This window comes from Colobus angolensis, unplaced genomic scaffold (assembly GCF_000951035.1).
Source record: "Colobus angolensis palliatus isolate OR3802 unplaced genomic scaffold, Cang.pa_1.0 Scaffold5, whole genome shotgun sequence".
Lineage (NCBI taxonomy): Eukaryota > Metazoa > Chordata > Mammalia > Primates > Cercopithecidae > Colobus > Colobus angolensis.
In genome coordinates this window covers 20627017-20647675 of record NW_012118487.1, presented here as the reverse complement: position 1 = coordinate 20647675, position 20659 = coordinate 20627017, and the positions used below count along the sequence as shown (strand labels likewise).

Genomic DNA, 20659 nt, shown 5'->3' with positions numbered 1-20659 from the left:
CCCTTAAAAATAAGTTCTGCCAATAAATAACAGGTTACTAAAGTTTTCAGAATGAATAACAAAGGTTGATATCATCTCTTAACAAAATACTCATCTCCAAAGTAACATCTGTTGAAGTCATTTAAAGCATCATGACAAATACTTGATTATACACCAGAAATAAACCACAAGTGAAGGGCTGAGGGATGACATCAGTCATAGACTTGTTTGTTTGATGCATATCAGAAAAACAACAAATTTAAAGTATTTAAATAGAGAATGTTATGTCTATAACATAACGGGTACTCTGCTACCCACTATTTCATGTTAACATATATTTAACAATTTTCATTACCTGACAGAGCTCAGAAGACATGTGGGTGTGATCTTGTATGATCAGGACTACTGTCCTGTCAAATAATCGTTTTTCTTCTTACTAATGCCCCAGAGGTTTCAACCAAAAAAGGAAAAGAAAGAAAGGAAGGAAAGGAAGGAAAGGAAAGGAAAGGAAAGGAAAGGAAAGGAAAAAGGAAAGGAAAAAGGAAAAGACCCCTTTCTGATGAAAATAGCTACATTTTAAAATGGGTAAATTGTTTCCACTGAAATATTTTATGTTAAAGCAGTACATCTCTTAAATTATATACATGGTAGATTTTATGTTTCTATAAATAAGGGTCATAAATAATGTACACATACACATCTTTGTATATTAAATGCAAGTTTCAAAATTACACCTCATTTCAAGAGGCACAATAATTATGTGGTTAACAAGGTAGACTCTGAACCAGCGTTCCTTAGTTTAGATCCTTTCTCTATCACTTTCTAGCTATGAAGCTTTGGACAAGTTATTTCAAAATCACTGTGCTTCAATTTTCTGATATATAAAGTGGAAATGACAGTATTTTCTCCTAGAGGGTTGATGTGAGGATTAAAGGGACTAATATATATAAATTTCCTACCACAGTACCTGGTACATAGTAAGGTTGTCAAAATTTTAGATATTAATTATTATACTTGTGTTCAAAGAACATTCATGTAAACAAGAACAATATTGATGCTTCTGGCTATCATGATAAAGTAGGAACGACTTGACAATCTAGCATTGATTATAAAAACGCTTTGGCAAAATAAGTAAGTCAATCACTCAGTGTTTGTACTTAGTATTATAGTTAGTAATTTCTGTTAGCATACGTTGTCAAGAAATAATGAAGAGGATTTTTTTTTTTTGTCCTTGAATTTAGGATTTGTGGCTGAATTTGCTAACTGCACATTTTAACAAATATTACCCTTTGATATAATGGGAAATACAACTTTACATGATTATAACTTCATTCATCTTAATACAAGTGCATTTTAAAATAGGTTTTAAACATCAAAAATGGTTATCTTTGCATAAATAAAAGGATTCATTTTAGAAAGGTTATTTTAAAATCTATAACCTATAGATTAAAGATCTGTTCTTCCCAATGTTACCATTTAAATTAGTTCCAACATTGGGTAACATCATAGTTTGAATGAAGATTAAGTCACTTACATTTATGATTACCAAACGTCTATTTTTTTCCACATATTAAAATGCCTAACTCCACTGGATTACTAGTACTCCTTATCATTCAGTGGGTTTGGATAGTCATTCTTCAGACCCAGAAACCATTCAATGGCACTGAAAAGTTCAAAAATCTAACCTGGGTGATTTTTAAATCCATTTAAAATTATTCATGAAAAAATGATAGCCATGTCTAAATCTAATATATATTTAAATAACATACAATTTATATAAATTCATATGCAAATGGACAGAGCAGTTCTAGGATATTGACATTTAGCACACAGGACTTCTGCAGGTTAAAGAAGTTTTTTCTTTTCTTGGACATGGCTCATATTTTTCCAGATCAGAGGATGGATAACAATAAAAAATTCCTCATAAAAATTTTTCTCTTAGCCAGTTCTCATCTCTCTTCCTGTCAGCCATCCGATTGTATTTTCCCTTGAGTTTTGTGTTATAGTGTTAGGTGAGAGATGTCAGAATCCATTAGCACCTCATGTAGAGAGTTCTTCTCTGGTTTCAAATAAAAAGAAGTGAATGTGGATGAGGTTAATTTTTCTACCTCAGAGCTAAATCAAGTGATAGGAAGCAATAGGAAGAGATAAGAGGAAAATATTGAAAGAGATAGTAGAGGGCAACATTTTATCTGATAGAATCCCTCATATTATGTGACTGCATAACAAAATTTTATACTATTCATTTCTAATCTTGGAAAAATGTTATCAGTAGGATTCGTGTTCATCTACTAGCTCCCCATTTTCTCACCCTTAGAGAACAACGACATAGCAGTGATAGCCTGATACTCCAAACATTTTTGTCAAAATATGATTGCTTTGAAACTCCTCGCAGTTTGGGGGCACTAAGAAGCCATCCCCTGTGAAATAAAAATTTAGGTAATTTTAACATATTAATTAATACTATACTTAATAAAACTATTATAAATGTTATACATAAAAATCATGAATAAAATGTACAGTCATTCACATGTCAGATAACTGCAAAGTAATACAAAAAGAAACCTGTCAATTTACCCATGGCAAACCATAAGTTCACGTTTTTCATTAATAACCTTCTCTCCCTCCCTCCCTCCCTTTCTTCCTTCCTTCCCTCCATCCCTCCTTTCTTTTCTTTTCCTTCCTTTCTTTACTCTTTTCTCTTTTGTTTTCTTTTCTTTTACTTTTCTCATTCTCTCTCTCTCTCTCTCTCTTTCTCTCTCTCTCCCTCTCTCTTTCTTGAGACAGGGTCTAGAATACAGTGGTGCAACCACATCTCACTAAAGCCTACAGATTCAGCTTCCCTGGGCTCGAGTAATCCTCCCACCTCGGCCTCCCAAGTAGCTGGGACAGGCGTGAGCCACCATGCCTGGCTAATTTTTGATCTGTGGAGACAGGGTTTTGCCATGTTGCCCAAGCTGGTCTAGAACTCCTGAGTTCAAGTGATCCACCCATTTCAGCCTCCCATTAATAATTTTTAGTTGTGCATTTGTTTTGCTATTATATTGCACTATGCAATACAAATTGTAAAGGGCCATGAGTTACCTTTGTCATTCCTATAGATGGGGAGGAAAAGTTGTTTTACTTCCTTTAGGGATACAACACCTCAGTGAACATGATACAACTAGAAGGTAGTGTGAAAACATTGTCACATTGTACTTGTGAAGTCATCACCCAATCTGATGAATATAATCCAACACAAACATATGTTTATACATATCCGTTATTCTTCCTTCATTTCTTAGAGCTGGCATTTGAAGGCGGAAGTAAATATAGTAAAAAGATATATGAATATTAATGAAATGTATAATTACTGCAAACTCATTTACAACTTCTGGAGAACACTAAATTATAAAATAAATTTTTGGTACTTTCGCATGAGTGGTGCTAAAGAACAATAATCAACTCAATAAAATTTACCCACCAAACCCATTTACCATCGTCTCTCATCTAAATGATGTAATAGCTTCCTATTAAGTTTGCCTTCTTTTCTTTTCTTCTCTTTTCTTTTTTTTTTTCCTTGAGACTTTCAGTTGATTTTCTACAAATTAAACTGAATGCATCTGTTGAAATTTAAATTGAATTATGTCATCAGATAGAAGCCCTCAATTGTCTTCACAGTTCATCTGTGGAATAGCCATAATAGCTACCATGACTCTCAATATATGGTCCCTTTATCACACTGATCTCATCTTTTAAAACTCTCTTCCCCTTCACTTACCTCCAATTGTATTATCTCCTTGCTACAGCACAATAAGGTCTTGTGGTCTTGGCTTTCATTGGGCCTTGGCTTGAATGTCCTCCCTCAGTCCAATATCTGCACGGCTGCTTTCCTTGCTTATTTCAGTGTTTAATTCTAAAGTCACTATCTCAGTGAAGTCTTTTGTGATCATGCTATCTTAAAGTTTACTTATCACTTAAAATTTATTTTCCTCCCTTCCTTACTATATTTTATCCATAGTACTAATTAAGAAGTTATATATTTTCATGTATTTATCCTTCTTATGAGGTAGCTCATATATTTGGCTGGAGTAGAGGACTGCTGTTCACTATTGCTAGAATCTAGAAAAGTGCCAGGCATATAGCACTCTATAAACATTTATTGAATAAATTGATGAGAGATCTTAACAAGTGTATTAGGATACAGACTACTGAAACAAAAAACAAAAATAAAATGGTGTTTAAAGAAAAAAACCACCTTCAGCCGGGTGCGGTGGCTCATGCCTGTAATCCCAGCACTTTGGGAGGCCACAGCAGGTGGATCATGAGGTCAGGAGATCGAGACCATCCTGGCTAACATGGTGAAACCCCATCTCTACTAAAAAAAATACAGAAAAATTAGTCTGGTGTGGTGACGGGCGCCTGTAGTCCCAGCTACTCCGGAGTCTGAGGCAGGAGAATCGCATGAACCCGGGAGGTGGAGCTTGCGTTGAGCCAAGATCGCCCCACTGCACTCCAGCCTGGGCGACAGAGCAAGACTCCTTCTCAAAAAAAAAAAAAAAAAAAAAAAACACCTCAATTTCTTTCTTTCATGTAGGAGATCACTGAGAGGATACAGAAATACTAGTTCAGTTTGACAGTTGGTGACTGATGCTGTTTCTGATTGCTCTATCACCTTCAACATCTTGGCTTCATTTCATGTTCTAAGATACTCTCACAATTATTATTTCTGATTTACAGTTGCAGGGAAGAAAGGAAAAGGGAAATGGAGGGCATGACCTCCTTTCACTTCAAGAGCACAATCCAGAAGTTACACACTTTATTTTTACTCATGTCCTATTGGAAATAACAGGCACAAAATACACCTAACCACAAGAGAGGCTTGAAAATATATACTTATTCTAGGTTACTATATACCCAGCTTAAAAAAGAAAAGGGTGAAAATTGTTATTGGATTAAAAGAGGTAACAGACTCTGCCCAAACTCTTAACTCCTAACCCTACATCAAGCACAATGGTTGACACCTAAGGTAAGGTAAGTCAGTCCACAATCTGACTGGACAAGTCTGTAAATAAACCTCACAGTAAGTTCACTGTAGGCCAGGCACTGTGGCTCACGCATGTAATCCCAGCATTTTGGGAGGCCAAGGTGGGCAGGTCACCTGAAGTCAGGAGTTCGAGACCAGCCTGGCCAACTTGGCAAAATCCTGTCTGTACTAAAATACAAAAAAAAAAAAAAAATAGCTGAGTGTGGTGCTGCATGCCTGAAATCTCAGCTACTTGGGAGGCTGATGCAGGAAAATTGCTTTAACCCAGGAGGCAAAGGTTGCAGTGAGCCAATGTCATGCCATTGCACTCTAGCTTCGGTGACAAGAGTGAAACTCTGTCAAAAAAATAAAAAAGTTCATTGTCAGCACATTGATAAGCTTATATACCTATGAATTTCCAACTTCTACAATACAAAAAAAAAAAAAAAGTCCTTAAAATAGGCAATGATCTCTCCTTCTCAGGCCCACTATACCTGAGCTCACCTAAGTGTGCCAGTCTTTTATCCTTACCATCAACTCCTAATTAGCATGTAACTTATCCTTTTAGGAAACTGCATATGCAGTAACACCAGCAAAATCTGTTTAATTTTATTTTATCTGTTCCAGGCATTGGAACCCTACTTCGACTTCCACTTCAGCCTCTGGTTCCTCTTCCACCCCTCACTTTTCCCTACTCACAAAAATCTCATACTGGTAGAGACAAACACAAAGTAACCTGCTCTGTGCCTGGGCCTGTATATTCCCCTCTCTCTTCTTCTGATAACTTTACCATCATATTGCAAAGTACAGCCAGGATATATCCTGGTGATGAATGGCTTGGACCATTATGAACCATCTATAAAATAGACAATTGGGTGAAGAGAATTGATTGATTGATTGATATTTTAGGAAGGAAAATTAAGCTTAAAAGGAGATGAGTTATAAAGGTTTCCAATAAAGCATTTCTGAATGATAGTAGCAAGATTTGACTCAAAATCAAGTATTAGTACTTTACTTTGCCTCATATGTGTCAATAGATACTAATTTGCTTTGACAAATACAGGATGCCAAAATGCACCAAAAATACACACATATACGCAATCAAGTCGAACTGATTTCTTCTGTACTTAGTTGTATTGCCAAGACTACTTTTTTATAATTACAAAAAAATAATAAGAATAAGCCACCTAGAAGTTTGTTGGGGAAAAGATTAGTGGAAATTTTCTTTTTTCCTTTCTTTTCTTTTCTTTCCTTTTCTTTTTTTATTTTGGAGATGGTGTCTCACTCTGTCTCCCAGGCTGGAGTGCAATGGTGAGATCTTGGCTGACTGCAACCCTCCCAGGTTCAAGAGATTCTCCTGCCTCAGCCTCCCAAGTAGCTGGGATTACAGCCACCTGCCACCATATCCAGCTAATTTTTGTATTTTTAGTAGAGTCAGGGTTTCGCCAGGTTGGCCAGGCTGGTCTTGAACTCCTGACCTCAGGAGATCCACTCACCTCTGCCTCCTAAAGTGCTGGGATTACAGGAGTGAGCCACCTAGCACAGCCTGGAAAATTTCTTAATTGGTAACCAATCATTCATTTATAGAAGCAGACAAAAACAGAGTGATGATAAATAGCAAAGACCTGAAAAAGTTGAGAAGAAAATAAATTTTCCTAAACTTCTTCAAACTTTGGTTTCCCTTTATAGAAGAGGTATAACGAAATTATTAAAATAAATTACCATACATTTGTGACAATAGTCCAAGGAAGACCTTTGAAACAGCATTAGACATTTAATGGCTCCCTTGGTGCTCTAGACACTGGGACCCTCCCACTTCCCAAAAGAACTTGCAGAATCAATTCTCATCTATCGCTCCAATAATTAATTACCTCTTTCCTTCTTGTTCTTCAGACTCTCCCTTTCCTAGATCTTTGCTTTCAGCACATAAAATTGTTCAAACTTCTTTTCCATGCATAAATTGCAAAATTATTTAGAAAGACCTTGTAACTTTTTCCCTGAATGCTGAAGCACATTGAAAAGCTCTTTCCTTACACCTCTTCTCATTCACTCCTAAGCCCAAAACCACCTTGCTTCTACTAGGACCACTTCACCAAACTCCTCCTGAAGTTACGTTTTATTGTTCGTTTGTTTGAGAGGAGTCTTCGCTCTGTCGCCCAGGCTGGAGTGCAGTGGTGCGATCTCGGCTGACTGCAAGCTCCCCCTCCCAGGTTCACGCCATTCTCCTGCCTCAGCCTCCGGAGTAGCTGGCACTGCAGGCGCCCGCCACCACGCCTGGCTAATTTTTTGTATTTTTTAGTAGAAACGGGGTTTCACCGTGTTAGCCAGGATGGTCTCGATCTCCTGACCTCGTGATCCGTCCGCCTCGGCCTCCCAAAGTGCTGGGATTACACCCAAGTTAGTTCTTTTATTGCCAAAGGGTTTTTACCCTTCATCTTATTGGACCTCTCTGTAACATCCAACATTGTATATCACTTACCTCTCTTCTTAGTCTTCTCCACATGAATTTTGGGTACACCACCATTTACTACTTTGTGTAGAAAAAGTAGTGGTCCTCATCTTCTTCTCAGTATTTATCTCCCTATCTCTTAATTGTTGTGCCTACTGCCCATTCCCATATAATATATGGAGGTGTTCATATGCTGTGGCCCAGAGAAGCTAAACAGTGTTCAACTGTTTTTTGTGTGGCCCAAGACAATTCTTCTTCTTCGGATGTGACCCAGGGAAGCCAAACAGTGTTCAACTGGGCCACATAGAAGAAGAATTGTCTTGGACCACACATAAAATACACTAACACTAACGAGAGCTGATGAGCTAAACAAAAGGTCTGTGCAAAATTTTCGTAATACTTGCCACCACAGATAAGCAAAAAAGTCCTCATTCAAAGGGTTGGAACCCCCTATTACCATTTGTTCTCCTCCTCCTAACAACCCCTCTACATGAAGAAATTTAACGTCCACTCCACCTGCTCACTTTGTCTTTTCTGTTAGGTTTACCAAGAGCATGGACTCCCAACAGTCTTCCCTCCTGACCCACCCTGAATGGAGGATTCCAGGGTGATGGGTGGGCTGTATTGTCTTCTCGTGGGCACCTGGGCCATTTCCAAACCCTGCCAGACTAAGGGGTGAAATGCATTGATGAGAAATGACCCTGAGAGCATAATGTGTCCCTGCTCCATACCCATGATTCAGGGGCTGCTGGCCACTGTCACCATCTCCTAAGACAAACACACCAGGAGAGGTACAACAGAGAGTAGTGGTTCTCAACGTACTGTCTTTGAGTCATGTAAAAGATTAATCAGCATCACCCACAAAGATGTCAGAAATGCCAATTCTCAAGTCCCGCCCCATATCTACCGTATAAGTGACTGTGAAGATAGGGCTCAGCAAACCGCATTTTAAGCATCCCATTACATGAATCAGATGGAGGCCCCAGATTGAGAAATACAGCTGTAGAGTATCAGATACCTGGCTTAAGTGCCAGTGTGCTAGCTCTGGACTCACTAAAAACAGCGTTGGGGAATATTACTGGAAACACACTCTTATCTGGTGCCCTGTCTCCAGAATCATCTATTTACTGAGGCAGGCACAGGACATTGGAGTTTCTCCTTGTTAATGTACTATTTCATTTGTTTTATCCCATTCTGTTTAGTGCTTGAACAATCTCTTTCTTGTATACTTTTGGTCTATTCCACTTGTAATTTCAGACATTCTGTTTCTTTGTTTTTTTTTTTTTTCAAATACAATATTTCTTCATTTCCTTGTCACTCCAAATATAATGATATTTTAAAAAATATTATAGTTAAAGCACAGACTGCTATGTAGGATCATAAAACATGTAGTCAGCAAATGCACTTAAACCTATAGAGCTGAAAATACATAAATTTAGAAGCTTGTATTTCACTATGAAAGAATCTAGATAAAAATAAAATATAAATTTGTCATAATGGAAGGAGAAAAACTGTCAGTTTTGAAACTGCACAAAAGGGTGAGATATATATTATTTAAAGTTGCACTAAAATTTCTTATGTTCAACTTGCACAGTTTCTTATTACATCTCCACAGGGCTTCCACAGTGAAAATCTAGAAGCTGTCTTGTCATGAGAGTGTGTTTCAGTGACATCTACATTTAACGCTCTAAGGCAAAAACATATTTTCAAATATGCTTTCCAAAAATAAGTTTAATTAAAAAAAATGTTTTTTGAGATAGGGTCTTGCTCTGTCACCCAGGCTGGAGTGCAGTGGCATAATCATAGATTACTGCAGCCTTCAATTCCTGGGCTCAAGCCATCTTCCCCGCTCAGCTTCCCAGTTTTTGCAGAGAGAGTGTTTCATTATGTTGCCCACCCTGGTCTCAAACTCCCAGCCTCAAGCAATCCTCCTGCTTCAGCCTCCCAAAACACTGGGATTACAGGCTTGAGTTACTGTACCCAGCCAGACTTAAATATTCTAAAATAATAGATTGTTTTAATTTTTAATTATCAAAGTTAATTATATTTAAATTAGACATAACAATTTGGTGTTTTTTTTATTTACTGGAAAAAAGCATACTTTACATAACTAGTGGGTAACATAAGGAATATAAGAATAAGAGGCAAAGTCAACACAGAAAAAATGAAGATGTCAAGCCATTAGATATAATGCCTAAAAGTTTCTGATGGCTCACACTCATTACTCGTATTTTAACCTAAGGTATCATTTGTGAAACTTAAAAAAAAAAAAAATTAATTTAGATGTTTTTGTACTTAATATAAACATCTTTCCACCAGTAGTTTGCACTAAACACCACATTCATCTGTGTAAAATCAATATAATTATCAAAAAATGACAGTTAAAGAAAAGAAACTCAGTCCAAGTAAGACAGTTAGACATTTACAAGGTATGACTAACAACTTCTCCACCTAAAATGCTACATAAAATCAGTTTCGTCTTACAGTCAATCAGAATACAAGAATTACAAGCAAAGGACTGAATCATAAAATACTGTATTATAAACATGTCACTAGAAAAATTTAGATTAAAATATGCTTCAAGATACTAAAATATGATCTTTATTTACAAGATGTCTTAATTCTAGAGGGAAATATTATTAATAAGTAGCTTATAAATGTCATTCATATCTCTGTTAAGCAATTATATTGATGTTAGGTAGAGTACAAGACTGTAGATCTAATGGTGATCAAAAATTAATAAACCTTAATAGACCTTATATTCTAAATGTATATTAGTTGAATAAATCTAAGATTCAGGGTTTTTAAAAATATTACTAAAATTAATTGTACAAATACACTGAGACATGAACAAGATCTCATGGTAAGTGACATAGCCAGGATTACTTTATTTTCATTGCCCGTAGCTAAAGTTTTGCCACTTTCTACGTTACATTAATAATTAAATTATTAAAAATAAACTTTTTAAAAATGAACTCAACCAAAGATAAAATGACATCAAAAACTAGAAGTAGGGCTGGGCATGGCAGCTGACACCTAGAATCCCAGCATTGTGGGAGGCTGAGGTGGGTGGATCAACTGAAGTTGGGAGTTCGAGACCAGCCTGGACATGGTGAAACCCCATCTCTACTAAAAATACAAAAATTAGCTGGGCATGGTGGTGCACACCTGTAATCCCAGCTACTTGGGAGGCTGAGGCAGGAGAATTGCTTGAACCTGGGAGGTGGAGATTGCAGCGGGCCTAGATCATGCCATTGCACTCCAGCCTGGGCAACAGAGCAAGACTCTTTCCCCCTCAAAAAAAAAAAAAAAAAAAAAAAAAAAACACAAAACCAGAAACAAACAAACAAACAAAAACCTGGGAGTATACAGATAATAGTCCTAATCCCTTCACTTCTCTGATAACTAAACCATCCTGTTTTAAAGTCTTTGTGTATGGTTTTCTCGGTCATTTTCACCATGCCACTCTTTTCATTTGAAAGCAATTTAAACATTTTCAAAAGATTTTCAAAATTTTAAACATTTTCAAAAATTTAAACATTTTCAAAAAAATAGAATTTTTTTAACGCCACAAGAGAAATTATGAGAAACAGAACAAACCAACCCATAAAATATAAGTACTAAGAATCTCAAAACCTAAGAAAAATCTGTTCCGTTCCATATTTGTATTTCTGTAATATTTTAGGACATCCGTAAGTGTATGGTTGTTTCCCTGGAAAGTGTTAGTGAAGCCCAGGTATTTACATCTGAACATTACTTTTTTATCTAGCATCTCTCCAAGAAAATTTGTAAAAACTGACAAACAAATACCAACACCAATAAATAATTACCTAACTCCCTTATTAAGTATTCTTTTAAAGACTCATTTCCCATGATTTTTAAGTTTTGTTATTTTTCACCTAGGATAAATTATGTCATATCCACTCTATCCCTTCTCTTAAAAATCATTTGAATTCAACCAATATGAACACAAGAAATTTATAAATTTACTTTGCTTAAATCATCAATAGCAGAACTGCAGTCAACTCTTTTTAATGCTATAGAAAATCATTCCACCTCTAAAGCATTTCATATCAGAGACCAAGCATTTATCTTTCAATTGTTATCACAGAAGGCAAGCCAAATATTATCATAAATGACAAATCATGTCTCTAGAGATGAAAGTTCTGTATAGTTTTTTAAAGACATGTCTTAGCATGTTAAGATCTTTAAGATTATACAGTTACAGTTTATGAAATAGATAACTATCAAGAGTTATTTATTTTAATCTCCTTTAAAAAGTCCTTAGCATTTGAAGGATATTTCTGAACATTGAAATTTAGAGACTATATTACTTTCATTTGACTACTGAAATAAATTAGCAAAGGCCCTAGGTGGCTTGAAACTAGAGATGTATTCTTATTCAGTAGTGGAGGCCAGAAGTCAGAAATCAAAGTGTTGGCAGAAGCTAGGGGAAGAGATCCATTCTTTACCTCTCTCTCAGCTTTGGATAGCTGCCAGTAAACCCTGGCATTCCTTGGCTTGTGACCACTTCACTTCAATCTCTGCCTCCATCTTTACACTCTCTCCTTCTTCCGTGTCCCTCCTCTGTGTGTCTCTTATATATACACATGCCATTGGATTTGGATAATCAAGGATGGCCTCCTCTTCTCAAGGTCCTTAATGCCATCTGCTAAAATCCTTTCTTCCAATCAAGATAACATTCCCGGGTTTGAGGTATTTGACATGGACGTATCTTTCTGGGGACTACCGTTCAATCCACTGAAGAGACTAAACATTATCATTATATAAACATTTTCATTATTGTGTATAGTAGGCAAAATAATGGCCTCTCAGATATGTCCGTATCCTAATTCCAGGAATATGTTACATTACAATGCAAATGGGATTGTGCCAAACTGGTTAAAATAAGGATCTTGAGATAGAAAGAGTATTTGGGTTATTCAGGTGGGTCCAATGTAATCATGAGGATCATTTCAGGAGGAAGGCCGGAGGGTCAGCATGAAAGATGTAAGAATGGCAGCAGAGGTCAGAGTGATGGAACTTGTATCCAAGGGATGCCAGTAGCACCTAGAAACTGGGCAAGGCAAGGCAAGGGTTTCTCCTGCAGGTCCCTGGATATAACACAGCACTTGAGTTTAGACTCACCAGACCAACTGTAGACTTCTGCTGCCAGAACTGTAACATAATAAATTTGCGCATTTTAAGCCATGACATCTGAGGCAATATGTTACAGAGTAATAGGAAGCGAATGCACTGTCCAGCATTCTTTTGTAAAGCAGATAACCAGTAGTAGATGTCTTTAAGAACACAGCCTGATTACTGTGGTCAGATAGATAGTTGGGGCTACCTAACAGAGTGAAGGAAAATCTATTTTATTTTTAATCACACAAGTTATCTTACTTAACTTGGGTTTAATTCTAACATAATTAGTAATTAGAAGCTTGTTTTGCTTTCCTTTGGCTTCTAAATGATGCCTGTGATTCATGCGGCAAGAGGACAGGTAATGAATGGATACAGTATTTCATGGGACATTCTCAGGAGTCTTTCCTCTATTAGTAAGGTTGTGTCCAACATTTTCTATCTGTGTTTAAAACTATAAAATAAATTGCTATAAATATCACTTGAGAGTATTAGTCAGTCAATAAATTTCAAACAGAATCTGCTGTTCTTTAAAATAAGCACAGTCGACTAATATAAAAATTAATATGTTGGTGTAGGCATGCTATATTTATTGTGCTTTGCTTTATAACTTTCATATATTTTACACCTTTTTTTTCCTTTCCTTTCCTTTTCTCTTTGTTTTTTTTTTTTTTTTTTGAGACAGAGTCTTGCTCTGCTGCCCAGGCTGAAGTGCAATGGCATGATTTTGGCTCACTGCAACCACCACTTCCTTGGTTCAAGTGATTCTCCTGTCTCAGCCTCCCAAGTAGTTGGAACTACAGGTATGCGTCACTAAGCCTGGCTGGTTTTTTTTTGTAATCTTTGTAGAGATGGAGTTTTGCCATTTTGGCCAGGCTGGTCTTGAACTCCTGACTTCAGGTGATCTGCCCGCCTCGGAATCCCAAAATGCTGGGATTACTGGCATGAGCCACCCTGTCTGGTGTTTGATAACTTGTACAACTTTTATTTAAATTTTCCTGAAGCAAAAGCTAGATATTTGGGGGTGGAAGTATTGTTAGTGGGGGGCAAATGGCAAGGAGTACTGATATTAATAAACTAGTTTCTCAATTTAATTTTTATTTGCCATTATTTTTCCATTTCAGTATCATTTTAATAGCATGAAAATTGTTTGGGTAGCTATTCAGATTATGGCTTTACCAAATATGATTGTTTTCTGCCTGTTTTATTGAGGCATCACAAACTTTAATTTTCTTTTTAAAGTTATATTCTGAAGGTTATCAAAAATATTCAAAGGCCTTCAAAAGTCATATTTACCATTACTTAGAATATCTTATTACATTGTTGCATATAGTTCTTCAGTCGTTATTATATTCCCCATATTGCTCCATTATAGGAGATTTCCTTAAAAGTCATGTAAAAAGATATAACTATTTAGCAAGTTTACCTTCCTAGCTTGGATTATTTCTCAGTTTCATTTTATTGATTTTTTCTTAGTACATTGGTCAGCATTATTCAATACCTTATTCCCAGTTCTATTTAGAGTTTCCAGATCCATGAAGTGAAAAAGATTGATTCCAACACTGATCTTGACTTTTTACTTCAAGTAGAACTTAAGAAAATACTTTCAAGATGCTGTTGCTGGCTTACATATAAATATATACAAAATATGTGTTTAATACATTAAATATTACATTAATAATTATATATTTTTATACATAATTAGTGACTGATTTAAATTTTCCCGAACATAATATTATGTCTAGATGAAAAGTAAAAAGACCATTTGTCTTGTCATTTATCTTCAAAGTCTAAAAATGCATACATAGAAAATGTCCTGTTTTAAGCCTTTATATCCACTAGCATTCAAAATACACAAAAGATTTGGAAAGTTTTAAGAGATGACAATGTTCAATTTTAAAACGTAACACACATGGGAAGAAAAAAGTAATTCCCAGTCTTACCATTTGTAATAGAAAGTGCATAGATCTAAAAGAATAATTTGGGATTGTCATCAGTGGAAGATAATAGTTTTAACCAGATTCAATCACAAGTAGTTGTAATCTTTCTCACTGTTCAGCATCTCACTGGAGTGAGTTCACCGTCTTAGCAGCCTATGAACACTCTGACCACCAATGTACTATATGAGTCATATTGGAAATGCACCGGAAATTCATGGCAGATCAAAATCCCAGCAAATACACAATGTTTAACCATTTTTTTCAACCTAGATATATTATTTATTGTCCTATATAAAATGTGTGTGTGTGTGTGTGTAAAATTGTTAGGCTGTTTTAATCCACCAGAAACTAAAACAAAAGTTTTAATGACTGCTGAATAAAGCACTTGTCAATGGAATGATTGAATGAAAACACATCCATTCTCCAGTGTACATAATGCTGCTATAGGTGTCATTCCACTTCTGATTTGATCTGTCAATGAGCTAAAAAGGCAACCACATCATTTCAATGTCCTACGAAGAATAGACCATTTTTTAAAAGTACATATAAAAACACTCCTAAAGCAACAAACAATGAAGGGATACAAAGAATATTCCACCTTTCAGGTAATGTCCAAATATACTTATTTTCATTTTTTTCCCCTCTAAGGCAGTGGTTCTCAAAGTGTGAACTCCAAGACAAGCAGTGTCAGCATCACCTGGAATCTTGTTGAAAATGCAAATCTCTAGCCCCACCCCAAACCAGGAGGTTTAGAAACTGGTGGTGCAACCCAGGAATTTGTAAGACCTCAATGTAATTCTCATGTAAGCTAAAGTTGAGAACCACTGTTCTACGGCCATCGAGGAACAGAGGATACTTAAGTGTGTGTGTGCGTGTGGTGAAGATACGACACAAAGATTAAAAATAGTTTATTTTCCAGTTGTGATATTATGAATGTTTTGAAATGTTTTCTCAATACCTTCTTTGGGCTGTGTACAACAATAACGTATCTTTCTATAAAAAGAGCAAAATCTATATAACAATAAAAGTACTCAAGTAGGTGGTCAACAGTGAAAGTTAAACTTATTGTCATATCAAAGATTCTATATATTTCAAAGAAGTTTTGAAACACTCATTTTAACCATCAGTATTCTCTGTTTGCAATAATAAAGTTCTATCAGTCAAAATATTGTCAAATGATTTTGCTAATTATTGTTGCAGTTTATTTTTTATGAATCTTTGGTATTTCTGGCCCATTTAGAATTGCTGGAGAGGATCTAGACAACAAAATATCTCAGAAATATTTCATTTTATAATTTTTAAAAATAATACCAGACATGAGTATTTACTCATATTAACAAAATTTGCAAATGCTGAGGGAGTGTTAAGTAATGGAATGTATACAGAATGGCATTTAAGAAAATTGGGGAGTTTCCATTAGAATATGAGTTCCAGGACAGTAGAAATTTTCATGAAATATATTAATGTTAGATTTCCAGTGCTGAGAAGATGGCTCAGGGAGTGGTCAGTAGTTGTTTGATGAAAGAGACCTTGATTAAGTCATCTAATCCTGTGGCATTTCAGTTCTCCCACCCATAAAATTAACATATTTGATTATGGAAAAATCCACCATTATAATTCTGGGGTAATAGGTAAACCACTTTGCCAAATACTAAATATAGGTAATTTTTATGTAAAATACTGTATTGGTCATAAATGCAGCCTCTTATTTCCCTTTCTCTTCCTTATATGAGCGCTTCTCTAAAGCAAATATGGACTGAGAAGGGAAAACAATTGCATCTCCTCTGAAATATCTTGAGGCAATACATAAATAAGTAGATAAATTGCTAATAAAAATGCTCAGTGAAAACAAAAATCACAAATACAGTCATTTTTTTCCTAAGTGTTTCTCATCCATGGGATCCAGTGGAAAACAAAGAAATAATAGAACCTGAGTTAATCAAATATCATGTAAAATAGGTGTGGTTACACTTCAAACTTAGTTTTGCATCTTTTAAAAAATTCAATATGAAGGAGGATAGAATAAATTTTAAAATCCATTATTTTTATTTAAAAATTGAAAATCCTATTACTTTTACTGATTAATCCTTTGGATGAAATTTGATTTTTGCATATATGCTGTTTAAAATCTAAAATAAATTTTTAATTTATCTCAGTTATCAACTTAATGACACTTTAGCCTGACCTCATTTCTATATATCATTGATTCTTTCATAAAGGGGTACGACTTTTTATTTATTTTCTGACCATACCACCAACTCCTGCCCATTGTAGGTAATAGGCAGAATACAGAAAAAGGACAGAGGATAAAAGTTTTTAAAACACCAAAATCACAAAAATATTTACTAAAATACTTGGGCTTAAGTGTGTTTATTTTTCATACTATTGCATTTTAAAATATGCCTAAGTTTTGATGCAAAAAATCTAATACACATGTATGTATTCAAATGTATTCAGCTGTTCTAACGTGACTCTTCTATTGGTTTTAAGCTAAGGTGGTCCTTCTCTATTAGGAGATCTAAAAATCAAATACTCATATTTTTCTACTAAGATATTTATGATGCCCCATTTTAATATCTAACATTTTAAATAATCTTTATTTTAGTGTTGGTTTTAACTCTAATAATATTTCAAATTTATATTTTCCCTAATGACCAATTATCCAAGCACCACTTTATTAAAAAGTCACTTTTATTCAGTGATGTTAAATAACTAGAATACAAGCACTTTTCAGATCATTTCTTTATTTTTCATAGTATGTACAGACATAACAGGATCAGACATGATGAAGGAAGAAGGTTCTGGAATAGGGTATCATGAAAACCGTGAAAACATTAGGTATTAACTTCAGACCATCTCCATTATCTCCACTATTTTTCCTTCAATGTTTAGTCCTATTTACTGAATTTCTGTCACTGAGAAAGATTATTCTTATAATTTCATAATTGTTTGCATACACATATAGTATCATTTATTGAATATTTATATTGTCATTGAGAGAGATATATACAGAGACTTTTAGAGGTGAATGAAAAACAATAATTAGATACAGGATTTCATTTCTGTCTTCTTCCAGCCTTGGAAGAAGGAAGAGCTGCTTACACTTCATAGCCTAGAATTACTCTGTTCATTTTCCATCTACTTTGAGGGTTTAAAGAGAAAACCTATCTTTTGGATCCTGTAAATAAAAATATAAATAAACTCATATCAAGAACACATAAGATTGGGAGAAAGGAGAAGTGAGGCCTTGCTCCTTGCTGCATTTCCACTGATAAGGAAGAGTTGTCTTAAGAAAAAGCCAATTTGCTTTGGAAAAGATACCATTAAAAATGTCACTGTGTTTTCAAAAAAGAAAAGAACAAATGGAAAAGTGGAGGAAATATATTAGAGGGAAGCTCTTATTTGAGATATTTTTATACTCTAAACATGTACAGGAATCATTTGAAAAGGAAAAAATCATAAGACTAGAATAAATTAATGCAGTTCCATGATCTTCAGTTAGTATGATTTATAATTAAATTAATTCATTAAAATTTTAACAACAATAAAATGTTAAACACTGCAGTGTCAAAAAATTTGTTGGAAGATAAGGGCAGTGAAAAATTTCATGTAATAGGATCAATTTTAGAAGACCTTATTACTAGGTTACTTTTCTCTGTAATATGAAGGGACTAGAGCAGAATCCCTTCAATTCTTCATCCATGTTTCATCTGTAAGCCCATATAATAGATTCATTTAGTCGATGATCCATTTAAAACCATGTAAGAAAGCAGATAAGAAGCTGAGCGTGCAAATGTGAACATATAATTGCATCAAGCAACTTTTCAGAAGACATTTAGAAAATAATTTATGTATCCATCACTGAATGTTATTTACTCAGCTGATACATACAAGTTAACGAACTACATTAAAAAAAGAAATGTACAAAAATATCTACATTAAATGTGTTTATAAATATGGCCTAAATATCTGTGAGAAATAATAATTTCTGGTAGAAAACATGGAAGGTAATTCTAGAAAAACTAGATTTAAAATTATTGCCAATCTGAAGGTTATGCTAGTATGAAATAGAAACATATGAACTAATAGAGCTGACATGTTGGGTAATAATTAATAGTTGATTTCTTGATATATTTTCAATATATAAAGTGCTCTTATTTCTCTTCAAATGGAAAATTGGAGGATGTGGCTATGAGAATCTTTCAAACAAAATGATTGAAGTTTTGTTAACATAATCAGCAATGGCTCATATTTTCACAAGAATTTTGTTAGTCAAAATTTCAGTAATTTCCCTGAATTTCATTTTATAAAACCATTTCCATTCAAGGTAAAAAGAAATTTAAATAACATCTTCATTATAGCTTATATCTTTCGTCTCTCAGATTAGTACTAAAATTCTGACCTTCAGAGAGGGAGGAAAACTTCTCTTGGCCCCTGCAATCCCATCAGGCTGACCCCAGAGGAGTTGGCTTCCTGAGAAGCTCTATGGAAAGCAGTTTTAGCTCATTGCTTAAGGTGGCAAGCCCTGATCAGCTCACAGATTTGGACTTCAGCCCCAATTATACCAAGAAAAGGATGGATATTTTAGATTTTCCCATACCAAAATGCCAGTGTGGCAAATCTGGAAGCTCATATGAGATGTTGTATAGTCTTAAAAAAAAAGTCTTGGACCTCAGCCTCCTAATTTTTCCAGATGTCCTGGTGCTCATCTGTCCCCAACAGAGTTGACTTGAAAGGTTGTAAATAGAGCAAATGTTCCATGATACCACATTTCTAGTTTATCCTAATCTCTAATCACAATAGGGGAGGACCTAGTGCTTTTCCAACCATTACATTTAAAAGCATCACAGCTCTAAAATCAGGGGCCCTCTCCAAAATCAGGTGTCCAATTCAGCCTTAGAATGCAGTCATAAATGGGAATCTCCATATTTGCTTTTATTCTGCCGCTGCATTTTCCCCAATGGCAGCTGATTCAATAGGTCTGCTGTGTGTGCGCTTGTCCATCGGTCTTTGCTTGCACAACACAGGTGGCAGATAAATTTTATTACACCTCAGAAAGTAGAACAAAAAGATAGCAATGGAAAATAGGAAAGAAAAGATAGGTAAATTAGAGGGCAAATCCAGAAGTCCAACTTCTGAATAAAAGTGCAGGATACATTCCACTGAGATAACGAAGGCAACAAATTATAAACTAAATAACCATAATTGAAGTATATCAGTTCCCAAATTGAAAAGGGCTACCTAGAACCCAGCACAACAGATTAAAAACTATAATAAGGCAAAATATTGTAATTAGAACAAAGAAAAGATCTAACTGTCTTTCAGAAAGCAAATAAGCTTATTTGCAAAGGAAAGAAATCAAATAGCTTTGACTTTCTCAACAGCAACACTGGGAGTAAGATGTCAGTGGCTTCTAAAGGAAAATTATTTTCAATTTAAAGTTTTTTTTACCCTGCCAAAATCTAGAATATACTTTATTGAAACATCAATTAAGTATGTGAGAAGAACAAAGCATTTTTAGATAAGAAAAGTCTCAAAACTTTTGTGTTTAATAGACTTCTACAGGGAGCTGCTGGAAGAGGTCCCAAAGTGATATAAGCAAGTAAATAGCAGCCACAAAATAGAGAAAACTGAAGACACAGTCAAAAGAATAGTCAAGGATGTCTCCAAAATGGTGATGAGATGAGAACCCAGGCTGGCAACCACAATAAGGCATAATAGGTTGATGCAGTAAGGCTCAATCAGCAGGCATGCTATCACCATACTTTCATGCTAGTGAAACTACTAGAAGCTATTCCTTCCTATTAAAGTAGTAAATCAAAAAAGAGGCAGCCACGAGAAAAAAAAATCCATTACTATAAATAAGCAAATGAATTATAATATGACAAAGAGTGTCTTAGAATGAGAATCACATAACAGCAACACAGATAGAAAGGATATAGTTATTTTAGGAGGAATGCTTTGAACCAAACAATGGAAGAAACTAATGTGAATAAAGAAATCACACCTTCTGTTGACCTCATTGAAAACTGAACTAAATTTTATTGGAAGGTGTGAGGAAAAGTAGCAATAGATGCAAAGGCGATTAAGCAGATGAAAACTAATTGAATAATTATTAATTTTAGGAAATAGGTTAAGAATGGA

At 35.0% G+C, this 20659-nt stretch overlaps 1 protein-coding gene across 8 annotated transcripts in view; it reads right to left on the bottom strand.

The window, feature by feature from the left end:
• SPOCK3 (sparc/osteonectin, cwcv and kazal-like domains proteoglycan (testican) 3) overlaps positions 1-20659 on the bottom strand; it is a 488523-nt gene that overhangs the window by 368297 nt on the left and 99567 nt on the right. The window contains exon 3 of one of the 8 annotated variants that reach the window (XM_011959652.1): positions 335-415. The exons of the other annotated variants lie outside the window; for them this stretch is intronic. Coding sequence (XP_011815042.1) covers positions 335-355 — 21 coding nt within the window. The 5' untranslated portion in view covers positions 356-415. The remainder of the gene's footprint in view (positions 1-334; positions 416-20659) is intronic. 8 annotated transcript variants of the gene reach the window in all.